This window comes from Tachyglossus aculeatus, chromosome 16 (genome assembly GCF_015852505.1).
Source record: "Tachyglossus aculeatus isolate mTacAcu1 chromosome 16, mTacAcu1.pri, whole genome shotgun sequence".
In the NCBI taxonomy this organism is placed as follows: Eukaryota; Metazoa; Chordata; class Mammalia; order Monotremata; family Tachyglossidae; genus Tachyglossus; species Tachyglossus aculeatus.
In genome coordinates this window covers 8085019-8104660 of record NC_052081.1, presented here as the reverse complement: position 1 = coordinate 8104660, position 19642 = coordinate 8085019, and the positions used below count along the sequence as shown (strand labels likewise).

Genomic DNA, 19642 nt, shown 5'->3' with positions numbered 1-19642 from the left:
TTTATTTTAAGTCCGTAGAAACGATCCTTTATCCCTTACACCCAGTACAATTGACTACATCTGCAAAAGAACACAGATTCTTGATTCCCAAAGCTAACATGTAAGGGTAATAGAATGAAAAGCTCTACAGGGGAGAGTCCTTGATTGATTTTCATCACTCACTCTCCTCACTCTTGGCTTCAAGGCTGTCCATCACCTCGCCCCCTCCTACCTCACCTCCCTTCTTTCCTTCTCCAGCCCAACCTGCACCCTCTGCTCCTCTGCCGCTAACCTCCTCACTGTGCCTCGTTCTCGCCTGTCCTGCCATCGACCCCCGGCCCACGTCTTCCCCCTGGCCTGGAATGCCCTCCCTCCGCACATCCGCCAAGCTCGCTCTCTTCCTCCCTTCAAAGCCCTACTGAGAGCTCACCTCCTCCAGGAGGCCTTCCCAGATTGAGTCCCCTCCTTCCTCTCCCCCTCCTCCCCCCCATCACCCCCCTCCTTACCTCCTTCCCCTCCCCACAGCACCTGTATATATGTTTGTACATATTTATTACTCTATTTCACTTGTACATATTTATTCAATTTATTTTATTTTGTTAATATGTTTTGTTTTGTTGTCCGTCTCCCCCTTCCAGACTGTGAGCCCGCTGTTGGGTAGGGACCGTCTCTATATATTGCCAACTTGTACTTCCCAAGTGCTTAATACAGTGCTCTGCACACAGTAAGCGCTCAATAAATACAACTGAATGAATGAATCATCTTCTCCCAGACCAGCCTCAGCTGTCTGTGACTGTGAGCCCACTTTTAGACTGTGAGCCCACTGTTGGGTAGGGACTGTCTCTATATGTTGCCAATTTGTACTTCCCAAGCGCTTAGTACAGTGCTCTGCACATAGTAAGCGCTCAATAAATACGATTGATGATGATGATGATGATGATGGAAGAGTTAGCCACTGAAGACATGGTTAAAGATAAGACAAGAAAGGAAAGTAATAAAAGTAGACAGGGCCTGGATAATATACAAACTGGGAAATCAGTCTCTGAATAATCAAGGGCTGACTGCATTATAAATGCAATTTTGTTGAGTACCACACTAATGAAATGAAAAAAAAAATCCACAGACAATATTTTGAAACGTTTTGAATTTTAAATATGGAAGCCTGCATTAGGTTAAAATTGCTACTACTTCTTTTTCCTATTATATATGCCATGGTGGAAGGCTCTATTTTTTTTTAGTATTATTCATCTGGAATCATGCCAAGAAGTTAACAATCACTTCATTTTCCAATATAGTGTTCACTGAGCCCTGAAAATTATAGCAGTTATTCTCTTCTTACCATCCCACTAAAAATCCCTAAGCAGTATAACCATAACTATCAAAAATATCACTCAGAGCTTCTTCTAATTCCTATACACAAGCTTAAAGAATCTGTGTGATGGACAGGAGGGTCCTTCCCTGAATTCTAATCACATGTAAAAGTTCAAGAGCAGTAAGCAATCTAAAAAGCATAATTATCTTGAACAGTGGAATAAAACCTGAAATTGTTACAATAATAAGGTTCACTCTACAGGAACTTTGCAGTTAGTTTGAAAAAAAAGATGAACCCAAGACTTGCTCGGTTAGAACAGGAGCAGAGGAAAGGAGCAACTTCATAAAGAGAAGCCTAAGAATTTAGAATTATTCTCTCGGGGAAAGCCAGAAATAGATTCAGACAAGCAATACAAAACTGAGGAAATTATTTCCAACCAACCCTGGTCTATAAGCCGTTGATAAAACAAATACAGCAAAAATCTGGGATTTTGTTTTGATCAGGCAGCACAAAAACAAATTTATTAATGAGCATAAAATATCACAGCAAGCCCAGATATAGTTGTCCCTCAGGTTCAGAGATATCACTACTGACGGCATTCTTCCGTAGTATGTGCTGGTGTCACTGAAGAGACCAATGTGTGTGGTCAATAGTCAATGCCACACTGTGCTCGGGGAGAAAAAAAATCATCTTTTTCTATGTTGTTACAGTTGCTATTTGCAGCACCTGGCATAGTTTTCAATTCCGATCTTTAGTTTCACAATATTCCTGAAGCCTCTGCTCAAAGTGCAAAGAAAAGGCCACTGCTCTTGTTAAAAATAAATCTCGAATGGATAAGTCTTTTCTCTAGTACTTAAGTTTTGCAGGAATATATTACAAATTGAAGGGTTTTGATTTCTTAAACCACCCTGGAAGTTTTTCTCTAGACTAGAATGAAAGCGAAGGTAAATCTATGTTAATGTCAGTGCCCTGCCATGGAGAGGAATTTGATATTTCAAAGGCTATCAACCAATGCCTTGCATTAAAAGGAGCCTGCAAGAAATCCAGAGGATCTGTTGACGCCAAACACTTTACAAGGTGGACGTACAGATAGAGGATAGGGGTTATGATGCTGTTCCCTGTACATCTCCAGAATGTGTTCTACTAGTCCTAAAAACGGAGCAGGAGAAAGCATAAATATTAAAAAGAGAAACAAAATGGCGTAACAGAAAGAGCATGAACCTGGATGTCAACGGGACCTGGGTTCTAATCCCGACTCCACCATTTGTCTGCTGAGTGACCTTGGGGAGGTCACTTAATTGATCTGTGCCTCCATTACCTCGTCTGTAAAATGGGGATTAAATCCATGAGCCCCACTGGGACATGGACTTTGTCCCAACTTGACTAGTACAGGCACTTAGTACAGTGCCTGGCACATAATTAGCGCTTAACAAGTGTCAAAAAAAAAAAATACTAGCGATACAGAGCAAGCCCAAGACTCTCTGGTAATGGGTTCCAGAAGAGTCACTTACTTGGTTACAATTAGACTAGGGGTTAGAAAAGACGATGCCAAACGTCATGATGGGCAGCACACTGAGAAAGGTGTTGCAAATACTTGAATCTCCAGAGGTCTCCTTTCTCCACAGGAATGACTACATGGCACTAACTTTGAAATCAGACCGTTGCTTATCTCAGGGCTGCCAATTTGGTATCAGTTGTTTTGATAACCCTTTGCCAATAATAACAACAATAACAATAATAATGGTATCTGTTAAGCACTTACTATGTGCCAGGCACTGTTCTAAGTGCTGGGGTAGACATAAGATAATTGGGTCCCACATGGGGTCCACAAGTCTAAGTAGGAGGGAGAACAGGCACCCTAATCCCCATTTTACAAATGAGAAAACTGAAGCACTGAGAAGTTAAATGACTTCATTTATTTATTCAATCATATTTATTGAGTGCTTACTGTGTGCAGAGCACTCTACTGAGCACTTGGAAAGTACAATTCAGCAATAGAGAGAGATAATCCCTGCCCACACCGACTTGCCCAAGGTCAATCAATCAATCAATCGTATTTATTGAGCGCATACTATGCGCAGAGCACTGTACTAAGCGCTTGGGAAGTACAAATTGGCAACACATAGAGACAGTCCCTACCCAACAGTGGGCTCACAGTCTAAAAGGGGGAGACAGAGAACAGAACCAAACATACCAACAAAATAAAATAAATAGGATAGAAATGTACAAGTAAAATAAATAAATAAATAAATAAATAAATAGAGTAATAAATATGTACAACCATATATACATATATACAGGTCACACAGCAGGCAACTGGCAGAGTTGAAATTAGAACCCAGATCAGCGCTTTTTCCATTAGGCCACGCTGCTTCCCCAAATAGAAGTTAACATGATGATTGCCCAGATGCCCGTACACTAAAATTTACTACTAAGGAGAAAGACTGTTTCTCCAAAAACTGGACCGATTTATCCCAGCAGTTCCAAACTCTGACAGGTTTATTTCAATTCGCAGACAGTCACGGATGGGGGAAAAGCAGTCAAGGAATTGTAGAAGATTGGAAAGCTCCACAGCAATGATCTACTCCCACATAGCCAGGGTGCCAACCATCAGCCGTGATCACTAATAGCATCTTCTGCTTCAAGGCGAAGAAAAAGAATCAGTCATACACAGATAGCCTGACCTATGGCAGCTCCCTGATTGCTTTCCCATTTAGGAAATGAAAGATCTCCGCAGCTCTCTTTGCCACTAAGCCCTTCACTTGGCCATTGACTGAAATACTCCAAACCTCTTGTTAGTGATAGGACCAGCGGTGAAAGTATAAGCCAGTTCAGCGTGTCAATAAGAAAGCAGCAGAACGGACGTGCTGCATCTGCCCAAGGAGACGGTGAGAAGGAGATTATGGGGGTGGAAGAGTGAGGGGAGAGTGGAACGAGAAAATAAGTGTGCAAGTGTGCAGAAGCAGTGTGGCCCAATGGACAGAGCACAAACCTGGAAGTCAGAAGGCTCTGGGTTCTAATCCCAGCTCATCCACTTGACCTTGGACAAGTCACTTCCCTTCTCTGGGCCTCAGTGACCTCATCTGTAAAATGGTTATTAGGACTGCGAGCCCCACAGGCGACATGGACTGTGTCCAACCCGATTAGTTTCTGTCTACCCCAGAGCTTAGTAGAGTGCCTGACACATGGTAAGGGCTTCACAAATACCATAAACAAAAATGTTCTTCCCAACTCCCTGCGCCGAGTGCATTCTCAGTTGCTGCTTTGGTAGAGGCCCCAGGGAGGTGGACTGAGCACCCCATCATTCATTCATTCAATCGTATTTATTGAGCGCTTACTGTGTGCAGAGAACTGTACTAAGCGCTTGGGAAGTGCAAGTTGGCAACATATAGAGATGGTCCCTACTCAACAACGGGCTCACTCTCTAGAAGGGGGAGACGGACAACAAAACAAAACATGTGGACAGGTGTCATGTCATCAGAATAAATGGAAATAAAGCTAGATGCACATCATTAACAAAATAAATAGAATAGTAAATATGTACAATCAGCCCAATCAGCCCAATGGGCCAGATTAGCTGGCCCACCAAGACTAGTTGCACTAAAAAAAACAACACCAAGATTTAAAGAGCCACTTGCCTCTAAACAAATCATCATCAATACCTTCAAGTGAATTTTGATAGTGACAAGTGGGCCTACAGAAACCTGCATATCAATATAATAATAATAATAATAATAACAACAATAATAATAATAATAATAATGTTATTTGTTAAGCGCTATGTGCCAATCACTGTTCTAAGTACTGGGTTAGATAAAAGGTCATCAGCTTGTCCCACGTGGGTCTCACAGTCCTAATCCCCATTTTACAGACGAGGTAACTGAGGCACAGAAAAGTTAAGTGACTTGCCCGAAGTCACCCAGCTGACAAGTGGTGGAGCTGGGATTAGAACTCATGACCTCTGACTCCCAAGCCCGCGCTCTTTCCCACTAAGCCACGCTGCTTCTAAAGATAAAGCCCATGCACAATGAATGGTTGGATGATAAAGCTAAAAAGATGCAAAACTAAATAAAAAGAGACCCACCAAAACTAAGACACTGTAAATAGTTCTAAAGGGTTTCTATACACACCGTGATGTTATGGCTGAAGAGTAGACGGCGCCAACCTCCCACTCGCTAAACAGACATCAGGAATGTAGCATCATTATGTAAAACACCAGCGTGGTTCTAGGATGCCTCAACAGGAATGGGATACGAAAGGATTGGGAAATAATACCTCTGCTACTCTCTATATTTGTCAATTCTTTAAAGTAGTGTGTCCAGTTCTGACTGTCCTTTAAAAAGGGAGACCACAGCAATGACAAAGAATGGAAAATAGGCCTTATTAATAATAATGATGGTATTTGTTAAGCGCTTACTATGTGCAAAGCACCGTTCTAAGCTCTGGGGAGGTTACAAGGTAATCAGGTTGTCCCACGGGGGGCTCACAGTTTTAACTCCATTTTACAGATGAGGTAACTGAGGCACAGAGAAGTTGCCCAAAGTCACACAGCTGACAGTTGGAGGAGCTGGGATTTGAACCCATGACCTCTGACTCGAAAGCCCGTGCTCCTTCCACTGAGCCACGCTGCTTCTTATTAGAACCCATTAGAGCACTTGGGCTTATTCGGCCAGGAAAAGAGAATCAATCAATCAATCAGTCGTATTTATTGAGCGCTTACTGTGTGCAGAGCACTGTACTAAGCGCTTGGGAAGTACAAGTTGGCAACATAAAAGCAGAAGATTAACAGAAAGCAAAAGTTTACTTAAAAGTGGTCTCCAGCTATAGGAAAGGTTTTTGTGAATAGGATGCCAATAAATTCAAAACGTCTGGAAAGGGCAGGCGAGAAAGTAAGTTCATAGCTAGCCAAAAGTCTTTCCTGCTGCAATTGAAAGGAGCACTTCTCAGCTACTTGTGGGGATAAAACCCCAGAATAGGCCCTCAAGGGAAGCTGCAGAGCCTCTGGGTCTGGAGCACTGAAGAAAAAAAATGGACAACTAGCGGTATTTCACCTGCTTACAAAGAGGATGCAGGAGCAGAGGATGTCTGTTGGGCCCTTTCAGCCGAATGACTCTGATTCAAAATAATATTCAATGGAAGAAAAAAGGAGCCGACACTTTTAGCTACAAAGAGATCTCATATTGGAACAACTGTAAAATAGGATGATGTCACTTTTAGAAATTGAATAATGACAAACTGTTAAAAACTCTCTTTCCCTATCATCTTATTTAATGATTTTCCTAAGAAATTCACCAAGAAGCAGGACAGCAAGAAGCTGCTGTCAAAATTTTAAGTAGCTGCCAAAGCCGAATCAAGGTTCGATGCAAATGTTCACACCCTGCCGTGGAAGAGGATTATTTCCCAACACTGCCTCCCAGTACGTATAATGAATGCTTGATGAAATGCAAAGGAAAAATGAAATATCACAAATAATACAATATGCATAATGACCGGGATCTGAGCAGAATCCGGATATCTTTCCTACCCTCTTCTGGCTCATCCTCCTGTGGGGACAGTGGGCCCCCTCCGCTTATCGGGCTAATCGGCTCTTCTTTTTCTGATTCTCTCTGGAGACTCACCACCTCGTAAATGGCATCCCCGACACCTGAATGGCCTTTTCCTTCAGACTGAAATGAAACAAAAATAGGTTTTAATATGAGAAATCCAAAACACATAGAGAAGTTGAGATGACCTAGGGCATGGAGGTTGCTCTGCCCTAGGAACGGAATGCAGTTTGAAAATAAAGTGGGGGGTGGGGGGGAGAGGGGGAAGTGAGAGGACAATCTATTATGAGAATTGGTGTCTGTGGTTCTCAATCTTGGTTTTAATCCTGTAATTCCACTGTTGGCTCCCCAGATTTCAGCCCCACTCTCCCAAACTCCTAAAAAGCTCAAAGCAGGCAACTGGCACACCAATCAGTAAGGAACAGACGGGATTAAGGCAGGATTAAGGCTTCCACCCATTGTTCTGGGTAAGAGTAGGGAAGGGAAGGATAACAGTGAAATCAAGTCCAAACGAGAGAGTAAAGCAGCTCCTAGCGCAGTGGCTACAGGACAAAAAACAATATTCCAGAGCTTCCAAAACCTAGAAGTTTAGTCTTGAATAACCCCTTATACTATTACAGTACTACTGAAGACACCCAACTCCATCCAGCTTGAAAATCATTGTTTTAGACGTAAATCTACATTCTACTTTTGGGATACCAAGTGTTTAAAGGCAATTGAATTGATCCTCACAAGAACCAAGTGTCCTATCCAATAGGGATTAAGGTCAACAAGATGGCATTAGGCAGAATTGAAGAGCTAGCAAGCTATGGAAAATTGGTATATATGTATATATGTATATATGTTTGTACATATTTATTACTCTATTTATTTATTTATTTTACTTGTACATATCTATTCTATTTATTTTATTTTGTTAGTATGTTTGGTTTTGTTCTCTGTCTCCCCCTTTTAGACTGTGTGCCCACTGTTGGGTAGGGACTGTCTCTATATGTTGCCAATTTGTACTTCCCAAGCGCTTAGTACAGTGCTCTGCACATAGTAAGTGCTCAATAAATACGATTGATGATGATGATGGTATGATACTTTCTGATCAAACCTACACTCTTAACTAGAAGCGCTACTTCCTGCTATGCGACCTTGGGCAAGTCTCAACTTCTCTGTGCCTCATTTTCCTCACCTGCAAAATGGGAAGTCAATAACTGTTCTCCCTCCTACTTATGCTATGAACTTCATGTGGGCCAGAGACTGTCCTCTAAACTTTAAACTCCTTGTGGGCAGGGAATGTGTCCGTTTATTATTATATTGTACTCTCCCAAGCACTCCAGGGTCAGATACACTCCCTATCCGAGATGGGGCTCACAGTTTTAAGTAGGAGGGAAAACAGGTACTGAATCCCCATTTTACAGATGGGGCAAAGAGAAGTAAAATGATTTGCTTAAGATCAAGCAAGTGGCAGATCCGAGATTAGAACCCAGTTCCTCTGACTTCTTCATGGTATTTGTGAAGCGCTTATCAAGTGTCAAACGCTGTTCTAAGCACTGGGATAGGTTCACTGTCCCACATGGGGTTCCCAGTCTAAGTAGGTGGGAGAACGGGTATTTAATCCCCATTTTACAGCTGAGGGAACTGAGGCCCAGAGAAGTAAAGGTCACACAGCATGCAGTTGGCAGAGCTGAGATTAGAATCCAGGTCCTCTGATTCCCAGGCCTGTGCTCTTTCCACTCGGTCATTGTGCTTTTCTGCTTGTGTAAGCCAAAACAATGCATGAAGTAAACGCTCAAATACAATTGATTAATTAAATCCCCACTTCACAGATAAGGAAACAGAGGCCCAGAAAAGTGAAGTGACTTGCCCAAAGTCACACAGGAGGCGTTTGGTGGATCTGGCATTAGAACCCAGGTCCTCTGACTCCCAGGACTGTGCTTCTTCCACTGGACCACACTGCTTCCCCTTTGTGGGGAAGTTGTGGAGGAGAGTAAAATGAAAGAATGGATAAGTGGGAGACTGTGTGGGCTGGCGCATGGGAGTGTGGCAAGTCTGGCTGATTTTTCTGAATTTAAAATCATTCATTAATCCCCATTTCTTACCTTGGCAACTTCCCTATTTTGAATTCCCATACAATAGCCTGGCTTAATGAATTCCCTAATCTCCGCCCATCCGCCATGTTCAAAAAACCTAAATTCTACATCTTTTAAATACTGAACATCAGCTATGCCTATATCTTGCAAAAAAGTTCAACCCTGATCAGGATCACCGAGTTTTAATAATTCATGAATTAAATGAGAAATGGTAATTAACGAAAGCTGTTTTGAGACTTGTTAAAGTATAATCAGAGAGTTTTCCACGGGTGTCAAATATAAAGATGGCATTTAATTTTCCCTTAAAACTTAACTGAAAGCGATGATCTAGGCTACAGCCAATTATCGTACTCAAACACCAGCAAAACCCTAGGAGCCTATTTTCCAGCACTCAAAAAATAACAATTTGAAGGAGGAAAGCACTACAAAAGAAGAGAACTGATGGGAATCCAGTTACAGGATTTACAGCTAGTTACAGCTAGTAAATGTAACACACCTATGAATCAATGGATTGTATTTAATGAACACCTATGGTGTGCAGAGCATTTTACTAAGCATTTGGGAGAGTTAACTGAGTTAGTCCACATTCATTCATTCATTCAATCGTATTTATTGAGCGCTTACTGTGTGCAGAGCACTGTACTAAGCGCTTGGGAAGTACAAGTTGGCAACATAATCCCTGCCCTTAAGGAGCTTACACTCTAGGAGAAGAAAGGGGAAGATGGACACTAAAATAATTTACAGATAGAAGGTGGAAGGAAGGGGGAACTCGTTTAGTAGTTAAGGCTTTGAGCATTTGGTTCAAACCGATTATGGGAGGTTGTGAGTATACAAGTGAGTAGCAGCTCCACTAACTTTGTGTACATGGACGTTAATTGCTTTAATGAGAAAAATGGCATTACTCCCTGAATTTGGTTTCATACGGGTAACAGAAACTCTCTCGACAATTATTTCTGTTTTGTATACACCATATTACTCAGCCCAGCTTGTCGGCACTTCTGATTATTCCCTAACTTTAAAAGAAGTGGCATCCTGGATGTACGCTCACAATCAGCTAAATGCAATGGTCGTTCATTTTGCAACGTATAAAGGCCCTGATTTTTCTGAGGCTTCTTGTTTGACTGTCTAGCCAAAGCCCTCAGGCAAAGGTACAATTTTTGTTTGGTTTTCCTTCTCTGCTTCCCTGTTCTATTACCCGCTTTCCTTTCCTCTGCTTATGCTCTCTGGCATTTGCTTTCATCACCAGGCCACTGAATAGCTGATGCCAGAAGCACTCCAGAGTCTCGAACGCTGCAAGCAACGCTCACTGGAATAAGCCATAAGTGGTAAAATGAGGGGTGAAAGACACTGTACAACTGGGACACCTTCTGAGGGCTTCAAATGAACCTTGTGCTATAGATTTGGGCTACTACCCAAAAAAACACACCGTGATTCACTGGCTGAAATAACCTGAGGTATTCTTGTTTCCATCTCTGCTCTCAAGTTCATGAAAAAGGGCCCATTTCACTGTACAGTAATTCAGAGTAAGATCTGTAGCCTATATGAACACAGTCTGGAGAAAATGATCCAGCCACCGCATGCTCAGTTTACTATCTCAGAGACTTAATTCCATTAATCCTGTAGTTATCATAACTTTATGGATAACAGGATGCCTACGGTGAACACTTACAGCAATAGAAGGACATGGTAGTTCACCCAAATCACTTTCCAGCAGTTTCATCGGGGTGGCAAGAGCTAGTGCCACTACTGTTTACATTAGATACTCTCATAATTCTGAATCCTATTCTTGGGCGCTTTCTAAAAGCCATGAAAACTCACATTATGGTGACACTAGCAGCATCTAAAATTTGATGCAGAATTCTTTAAGACACACTTCATTTTAACCACTCTGAACTTACAGTCTACTCCTAAAAGTTAGAAAGAGAAATTACCTAGTTCAAATACAGGCCGAAACTAGTATACTTAATGATATTAGGTGGGCAATTCTTGATTTGGTCAACTACGGCATAGTATTTAATTCACTAATTCTATACTGATCTGCAACTAGGCATTCTCTTTCACAGGCGAATTAAAAATACAGAAGATCTTTTCCAAAGTCCCTCAGAAAAGAAGGTAGAACAACACACCTACCGATGAAACAGGGCTTGGAGGCCAAGGGCTCTTCTCACAGTCTCTTGATGATACAACACAGTAAGTGGGGGACGTTTTAATTTTACTCCTTCCCACACCCTGCACTGAGTTCTTTACTTCATAACACACCATATTATTCCCAAGCTAATTCAAACTGGAGCCGCCCAAGGAGGTAAAACTGAGCTGGGCCTTTGGGTTTGACAAGTCTAACACCCCAGGCAAGGACAGCTTAATGTCCTTTGAACTCTCTCACTTACTGCCTTCTTGGATATCGCTGGGGGCACAAAAGTGGGGCTTGGGAGGGAAGAAACAAAGTGTTTGTTGGGAGACCTCATCTTAGGCCTGGCTGCACTATCCTACCACAAGGAAACACTGGGAGTTGTGGTCTCCCCAACTGGAGTATCAGTGCAGTCTAAAGAATGGAGAGTGTCTTGGTGCTGTCTGCAGCGGGGCCAGGTCAACTCCTCATGCCCAGTCTTCCATTCATTCATTCATTCAATCGTATTAATTGAGCGCTTACTGTGTGCAGAGCTCTGTACTAAGCGCTTGGGAAGTACAAGTTGGCAACATATAGAGACGGTCCCCACCCAACAGCGGGCTCACAGTCTAGAAGGGGGAGACAGACAGTCTCTGGATAAATGGCCCCACACTCCTTCAGGACCACCACTCTTCTCTTCACCTTATTCTCCCTCCTTCCCTTCTGCTTCTCCCCTTATCAACCCATATCAGGCTGGACACAGTGGGGCTCACAATCTTAAGCCCCATTTTACAGATGAGGTACCTGATGCCCAGAGAGGTTAACTGATTTGCCCAAGGTCACACAGCAGACATGTGGCAGCACCAGGATTAGAACCCAGGTCCTCTGACTCTCAGCCTGATGGCTCTTTCCACTAGGCCAAGCTGCTTCTCTTGGGTTTGCGCACTGTGATGTCCACTCCATCCCCACAACACTTATGTGCATAACCTTACACTCTTCTGTTTCCCCTAACTGAAATTTATTTTAATATCTATCTCAACCACTAGATTGAGGGTAGGGATCGTGTCTTCCAGCTCCACTGCACTGAACTCTCCGAAGCACTTAGTATATTGCTCTGCACACAGTAAACACTCAGATACCCCTGTAGACAGCACTCATCATCAAAAAGCAAAGCCACAGAAGAGAAACAGTCCACGTGATATAGACCTAGTGATCTCAATATGATGGACACAGAACAATATACTTCACAGTGCTCTGCACACAGTAAGCGCTCAATAAATACGATTGATTGATTTCAAGACAGATACACACACACACACACAATTTCCTCACTTAAAAAAAGCATTACTGCCCTCTTCCTTCAGCAGCATCATTTGGATGGAAGAGAAAGCAATATTATAGCACTATTTTAGGCGGCTTTAAATGGCTTGCTTTCTAAAGGCACTTTGGAAATAAGTAGACAGTAGAAGGACTGTGGTGACTACAAACTCAAAACTTCCTAAACTGTCTCCTTCACGACCACACTCTTTATTTGCCCTTCTGTTATCAGTTTACCTTCTCACATGGAGTCACCTGAAACAGACTTTAGACATAGCAAAGTTGAACATTATCAAATCCGCCCCTTTTAAATTACAAACTGACCTTTGCTTGAAATATTTACCAATGTTCAATTTAACAACAAGGTGAATATGGCCAGCCTACTGTTCCCTTTCACCCAACCTGAGCTGCTTTAAAAACAAAAACAAACAAACAAAAAATGACCGATACAAGATGGAACAGTGAAAACCAAAGTTTTCCGAGAGAACCTACATAATGGGGTTGGGAAATGGATGCTGCAGCGTTTGAGACCATGGTCGTTTCTTTCCCGTCTTTGCAAGTGCCTTTGAACAAACTGTTGCAACCCCCCTCCTACTGGCCAATTCTCTGAGTACTAATTCTAACAGAGGTAGAATTTTTTTGGTTTATAACACCTCGACTTCCACTCAAAAGAACTATACCCTCGGCCTGGTAAATGCCTGATTATATAGCAGGTGATTGCAAAATCGGAAGTAAACGGTTGCAAACCAAAATCAAATCCGAATCACACCACAGCTTTCATTTGATTCTTCTCTTGAAACAGGATGGCAAGACTGTAGCAATAATTTTTAGATGGAGTGGAATGTTTCATAAATCACGCATTATCGGCAAATAGGGCAGAGGTGAATAGGTGCTGAAATACTAGAATTAGAGAGACAAGGCAAAAGGGCTGTGGGTAGCAGTGAGTGCAAAAGTGCTAAGGTGGTAGACAGAAGGTTATGAACTGGGTAGGAGAAAATTAATTAAGAAGTACCGTTGGAAAAGGAGCAATTTCAGGAGGGATTTGCAGATGGAGAGAGTTGTATTCTGCTTGATTTGAAGGGGAAAAAGAAGAGTATGAACAGGGGATTGGAGGTGGAAGGATTGACAATGAGGCAGAGTGAGGGGAGCTGGGAGGAACAAAAAGTAAATTAAATTTAAGTTTGTCACAGAAACATTAACATACTGATTTTGTACACTGAATATTAAGGTAATTTAAACGCTTTGCCAGTAATTGCAAACGCTCACTAGACCACATAGGCTAGGGAGCATTGCTTGTAGAAACTTAATTTTTTTAAATTAGTGGGGGGGTTCCCCCCATTTTCCTAATAAATCATCTCCTACGTTTCTTAATAACCCATCAGAAAAAGCCTCTTAGGAGTCAAATACTATCACTTCTAGTCAACACTCTCCTTCGGAATGTCACTGGAATGACATTACAAAGCTGAAACATACCCAATACCATACTTCCAAATGATACATTCATTTTTTGTTTTAAGTTTCTGTTGGATTTTTGTCCCTCTTAGAGAAATTGCTCATCCCTAAGACAGGTTCACCAAGCAATTCTTCAGCCGGATGCTTATTTGGAAAGACAAAGGAAAAGGGTATTTCCTTTGGTTTGGAGCATATGGTCCTACCTGTTTCAGCTTCATGTAGAAAGTCTCTGTGAACGTCTTTCTGCTGAAATACCAGAAGCGCTCATTGGCAGGATACACACGCACCACGGTCTCCAGCAAGAAGCGGACAGGCTCCACTACCTCAGTGACTACCATATCCACTGCTACAGTCATGTACACCCGTTTATCTAGGAGACAAAATTTGATTTCAGACCCTCGAGCAATAGTCAAATACCTGAGGCAAAGGCAAACACACGATCTGGACTTCTGGGAAGTCTACGGGGCCCAGGAGTCTGGAGACCTGGGTTCGAAACCCAGTTCTGTCACTGCCTGCTGTGACCTTCATCATCATCATCATCATCAATCGTATTTATTGAGCGCTTACTATGTGCAGAGCACTGTACTAAGCGCTTGGGAAGTACAAATTGGCAACATATAGAGACAGTTCCTACCCAACAGTGGGCTCACAGTCTAAAAGGGGGAGACAGAGAACAAAACCAAACATACCAACAAAATAAAATAAATAGAACAGATATGTACAGGTAAAATAAATTAATCCATTAATCAATTGTATTTACTGAGCGCTTACTGTGTGCAGAGCACTGTACTAAGCGCTTGGGAAGTACAAGTTGGCAACATATAGAGACAGTCCCTACCCAACAGTGGGCTCACAGTCTAAAAGACTGGACTTTGGACTCTGCTGGCTTCAACCATCAATCAACAGTATTTCTTGAAGGCTTACAAATTACTAAGCACTTGAGAGAGTACAGTAAAGGCAGAAGAAAATATGGTCCCTTCCCATATGTGGCTTACAATCTAACAGAGCCATAAATTTTCCATTGATACTATCCATAACTCGTCTCACCATATCCCAAAAGGAAATGAAAAAGAAAAAAGCTCAGAGATGAGGAACAGGCATGCTAAATAAATAAATAGGGTAATAAATATGTACAAACATATATGCATATATACAGGTGCTGTGGGGAAGGGAAGGAGGTAAGATGGGGGGATGGAGAGGGGGACGAGGGGGAGAGGAAGGAAGGGGCTCAGTCTGGGCAAATGACTTCTCAGTTCCTCAGTTTTCAGGATGAGTGTGAGGGGCGTGTAGTGGAAGAGGTCCTTGTGCTAGGAACTTGGGGACACACGATGGATCATGAGCCCCACATAGAACAGAGCCTCCATCTCAACAGATTTCCTTACCTACCCTAGTGCTTAGCACAGCGCTTGCCACATAGTGGTTAATAAGTTCCACAACAAAATAATAAGTACTGCATTAATTGTTCTCATGTAGCTAACAATCTAAAGTGAGAGACAAAAGAGGGGAATTTAAATTCAGCATCAGGTTGAGAAACTTGCATTCTTATGATCATTTTGTCTGCCTGCACAAATATCCCAGAAGTAAGGTCAGCCCTGCTCACAACTCTTAAATGATAACAAGGGCTTTTTTTTGGTTCACAGAGAAACACATACAGCCTTCCAGTATCTCTGTGAGCCACACGGTCACACATCAGTAGTCTGTGATGGGCTCGGAAATCCAGTAGAGTAGAGACAGTTACACAACAAGTGGTCTATGTCAAGTCGCATCACAAAGTCTCTCTCCCCGAATCCTACAGCTAAATGCAGCCCCAATAGTCAATAATTCCTAGAACTGCTTCCTAAGGAAATAAAGCTCTAAAGCACTGATTATCGCCAACCAACCTATAGCAATTTTGAACTGTGCATTTTAAGCATCTGTTTATCAAATGTCGCAAACAGACCCAGTCCTCATCCAGTTTAATGTTGGTATTTTTATGGTATTAAGCACTAACTATGTATTAAGCACTGAGACAGATACAAGCTAATCAGGTTGGGCACAGTCTGTGTTCCACATAGGGCTCACAGTCTTAACCCCTATTTTACAGATGGGGTAATGGAGGCACAGAGAAGCTGAGTGACTTGCCCAAGGTCTGTTCAGACTCTCCTCTCTGTTTCACTGCTCTGCTTTGATCTCATTAGTTGACTTTTTCTTCTCCTCATTATCTGGCCCATCCTTTACCTTCTGTTTCTTTCCTTGCTTTAGTGCCCTTTCCCTCTCTGTTTGACTTCTTTTCCTCTTAGTCTCAGGCCTTCCCAAGGTCTTCCTTCCCACCCTTCAGTGTCTGCCTATAAAGGCACAAAGTAGCATTAGTGATAAATAAAATCTTCCCCTCCCTTCCAAGGATAGCGTGAAGATTACTCCCATAATTCTGGTAAAGCATTTTTGCTTTAGAGGAAGCTCATTTACAAATATCCAATCAGTCGCGGTGAGACTTCAAGGTTCCCAAGCCGTAAGGTCATTTACTGGGAACCTGACTTGTTATTAATGTTTCAATTCCAAAAATGAATGAAGAAATGCTTAACAGTAGTATTTTTTCTATTAAGGTACTTTCCTATTTTCTCAGAAAGGTATTTCAAATCTTTTTTAGATTCCATTTATATACGGAATCTGAACCTATTGCAATTAATCAAATTTATTGAGAGCTTACTGTGCATGCAGCACTGTACTAAGCACTTGGGAGAGTACAATATCACAGAGTTGGAAGACATAGACCCTGTTCACGAGAAGTTTACAGTCTAGAGTGGGAAGTCTCCAGTCCAATCTCTGACCTAGAACAGTGTACCCTGTCTCCAAGAGACAAAAAAATTGATTCCTAAATGTGTCTCAATCATTAAAATGTTTATGTTCTGCTGCTTCATTAACCTGACAAGTGCACTTTTTAAAAAAGCAATAAAAGCATCTCAGCACTTTTTTATCCAAGCGGGACATAATAAAACTCTGTAAAAGATCTATTTTTAATGCACTTGGAAAAAAAGATATACGAGCAAGCACTGCCATGTCAAATGCTGCAGGTCAGAAACTTCCCTTCCCTTTTTATAACCAGGAATTGATATGCTAAAGTTTCAGGGGTTTATTCTGAACCTAATATACAAAGATCTGCAAGCTCATGTTATTTTAGCTGGATGTGGCACTTTCAAATATATACCTCAATTTCAACTCTTACGAATGATCAATCAGTTCATAAAAAAAATTATAGTCTGGATCAAAGAGCTCAGGGAATTGACATTGACTGATCTATTGGGGTTCTGTCCTACAACATTATAAGGATGAATTGAGTAGTGTCAAAAATGCTGGAAAAGTGCTTTGCACATAGTAAGCGCTTAATAAATGCCATTAAAAAAAATGCTGCAGTAGCAGTGTGGCCCAGTGGAAAAAGCACAGGACTGGGAGTCAAAAGACCTGGGTTCTAATCCCAGCTCCACCACTTGCCTGCTGGGTGACCTTAAGCAAGTCACTCTACTTCTCTTGACTCAATTCCCCCATCTGTGAAATGGGATTCAATACCTGCTCTCCCTCCTACTTAGACTATGAGCCCCAGGTGGGACTTAATGATCTCATAGCAACCCCAGCTCTTAGTACAGTGTGTGGCACATAGTAAGAGCTTCACAAATACAACTAGTAGTAGTAGTGGTGGTAGTAGTAGTAATAGTAGCATCGCCTAGAGGTTTTAAGAAAGGCTGTTACAAAGCTAATTTCCAATTCCTCTTCCCTACTGGTTTCTAAAACCAAAAATAATTAGCCTTTCAACTTCACTTTACAACACTACTGAAAGGACACTAATGACCCTGTGATAAGCAATAACTAGAATCATGATCGGAGAAACTTTTTTAAAAAGTGCACATCCACAAGTAAGCTCTACTTTACCTTCTACCTCTACTTAAACTAACCAGTCAACAGCATGTAAGCACCTATGCCATACGTGGAAGCTGCCTTTATACACTTCTGTGAGTTTTCATTCTGGAAGCAACTGGGATATCATGGGCGTTGCAAGGGACAGGGGAGGAGGAAGATGAAAGGATTGTTAAGTGAATGAGAGAGACGGGTCCAGATTCCAGGGAGGAGGCAGCCCTGGATGAAAGAGAGATATTAGGTAAACCCGATGGACTAGTGAGTTCTTAAGGAAGGGTTGGAAGACACCAAAATTGTGGAGTAAGGCTAACAATGATTTACAGCAAAATGCTCTGAAACACTCCAATGCTGCGTGGGTTACACGATAGCAGATGTTAGTGCACATTCAATCAAAAGTACATGGCATTTTAGCTAAATCTAGCTAAAAAGAAACCTAGGCTGAGTGTAGGCCTTATTTGGGGAATGGTGCAAGTTTATTTGGGGACAGAGAAACATGTAGGGAGGAGAAGGAAGAAGAAAGAAGAGGAGGAGGTAGGAGAGAGCGAGAATGGATGGGAGAGAAGCAGGCAAGGAAGAAGGGCTATCCAGAGTGTGGTCAGCAACTGGCATAATCAAATTTTAAAACCCTTATGTGTTTTGAATGACCAAATTACGAAATAATGCATAATTAGAAAAAAAGTAATTTGAAGAGCAATTTAAACTGGTATTGCTATTACCACTCTATTCTGGGAACTGTACAATCATTTTATTAATTGTCTCAATGCCTAATAAAACAGAAAGGCTTGTCATAGGTTACAGAGCAAATGATTACCAAAGACAGAATTCGATTCAGGAATTTTTCACAACACTATGCTTTCCTCCCATCTGGAAATTTGTAAGTGTTTCACATTGAAGTTTTTGCTCCATTTTACTGAGGGGAAAATGACAGATATGCCCAAGAGATGCCAAGGCAAAAAACAAGTGAATAGTGGTTTAAAAATAAAAATGAAGATTACTGCTTTAAGTATTATACCATTCTCCCTAAATATTACCATGTTGAGAAAAGGAGTGAGGAGATGTCAACTGAAGAAAACACACTTCACTAAAGAGAAACAGAACGACTGTCTTACTAAATTGGTTGTTTGGCTTAGTCAGAGAATAAGTCAGAGAATATAAACAATAATGTTGACAGATGAGATCAGTTTGTGAACTGAATGTCTCACGGGATGTACCAATTTCAGAAACTGGGAAATGGTGATGACATGCCTTGGAAAATGTGTTAACTCAACAGGAGTGAACACACAGGCCCATCGCCTTCTCCATATTTTACAAATAGCAATATCTTAGCATTCTGAATGCATTTACTGTTAAGCTCTTCCAATTATCCTGTGAGGTTATGTAAAGTGTTAGGGGGAAAAAAAACCACTATCCTGTAAAGATTTAAGCAGAAGGCTGCTTTTCATTTTGAGCACAGAGACAGACAGAAAGTGAGTTGGCAAAAAGACAACGACAAAGCAGGAGTGGTTTACAAGAGAATCCGATACTCCAGTATTTTTAAAGGCAATACCTTAAAACGATTCATAACTAGATTTGTGAAAAATAAAGGTTAAAGTTCATGAATCCTCCAGCAAGAAGGAAAGAGAAGAATTAGAATGACTGTGGTATTTGTTAAATGCTTGCTATGTGCCAAGCACTGTACCAAGTGCTGTATAGACACAATTCAATCGGAAGACCCAAAATTACTAAAATTAAAATCAAAATACTAATCCTTGCCCACGGTCTTGGAAATTTCAGTTTAGGTTAAAGGCAAGTGGGAAAGAGGAGGGAAAGACAAGAAGAGTGGACAGGTTTCAGTATGATAAAATAGCAGAAAAGCCCTTTTCCCCTTTAAAAATAATTTTTATTTTGATGAGCACTAGAATATTAAAAGTGGAATCCAAATAATACCTGTAAGGCAGCATACTTATGAACTTGCAAACAGAAA

General features: G+C 41.6%; 1 protein-coding gene across 2 annotated transcripts in view; it reads right to left on the bottom strand.

Annotated features, from left to right (window-relative positions):
* The window catches only part of RABGAP1L (RAB GTPase activating protein 1 like), a 430548-nt gene that overhangs the window by 324865 nt on the left and 86041 nt on the right, over positions 1 to 19642 (bottom strand). For both annotated transcript variants that reach the window (XM_038757620.1, XM_038757621.1), the window contains exons 10-11: positions 13995 to 14161; positions 6816 to 6957 (exon numbers count right to left, since the gene is read on the bottom strand). In XM_038757620.1, coding sequence (XP_038613548.1) covers positions 6816 to 6957; positions 13995 to 14161 — 309 coding nt within the window. The remainder of the gene's footprint in view (positions 1 to 6815; positions 6958 to 13994; positions 14162 to 19642) is intronic.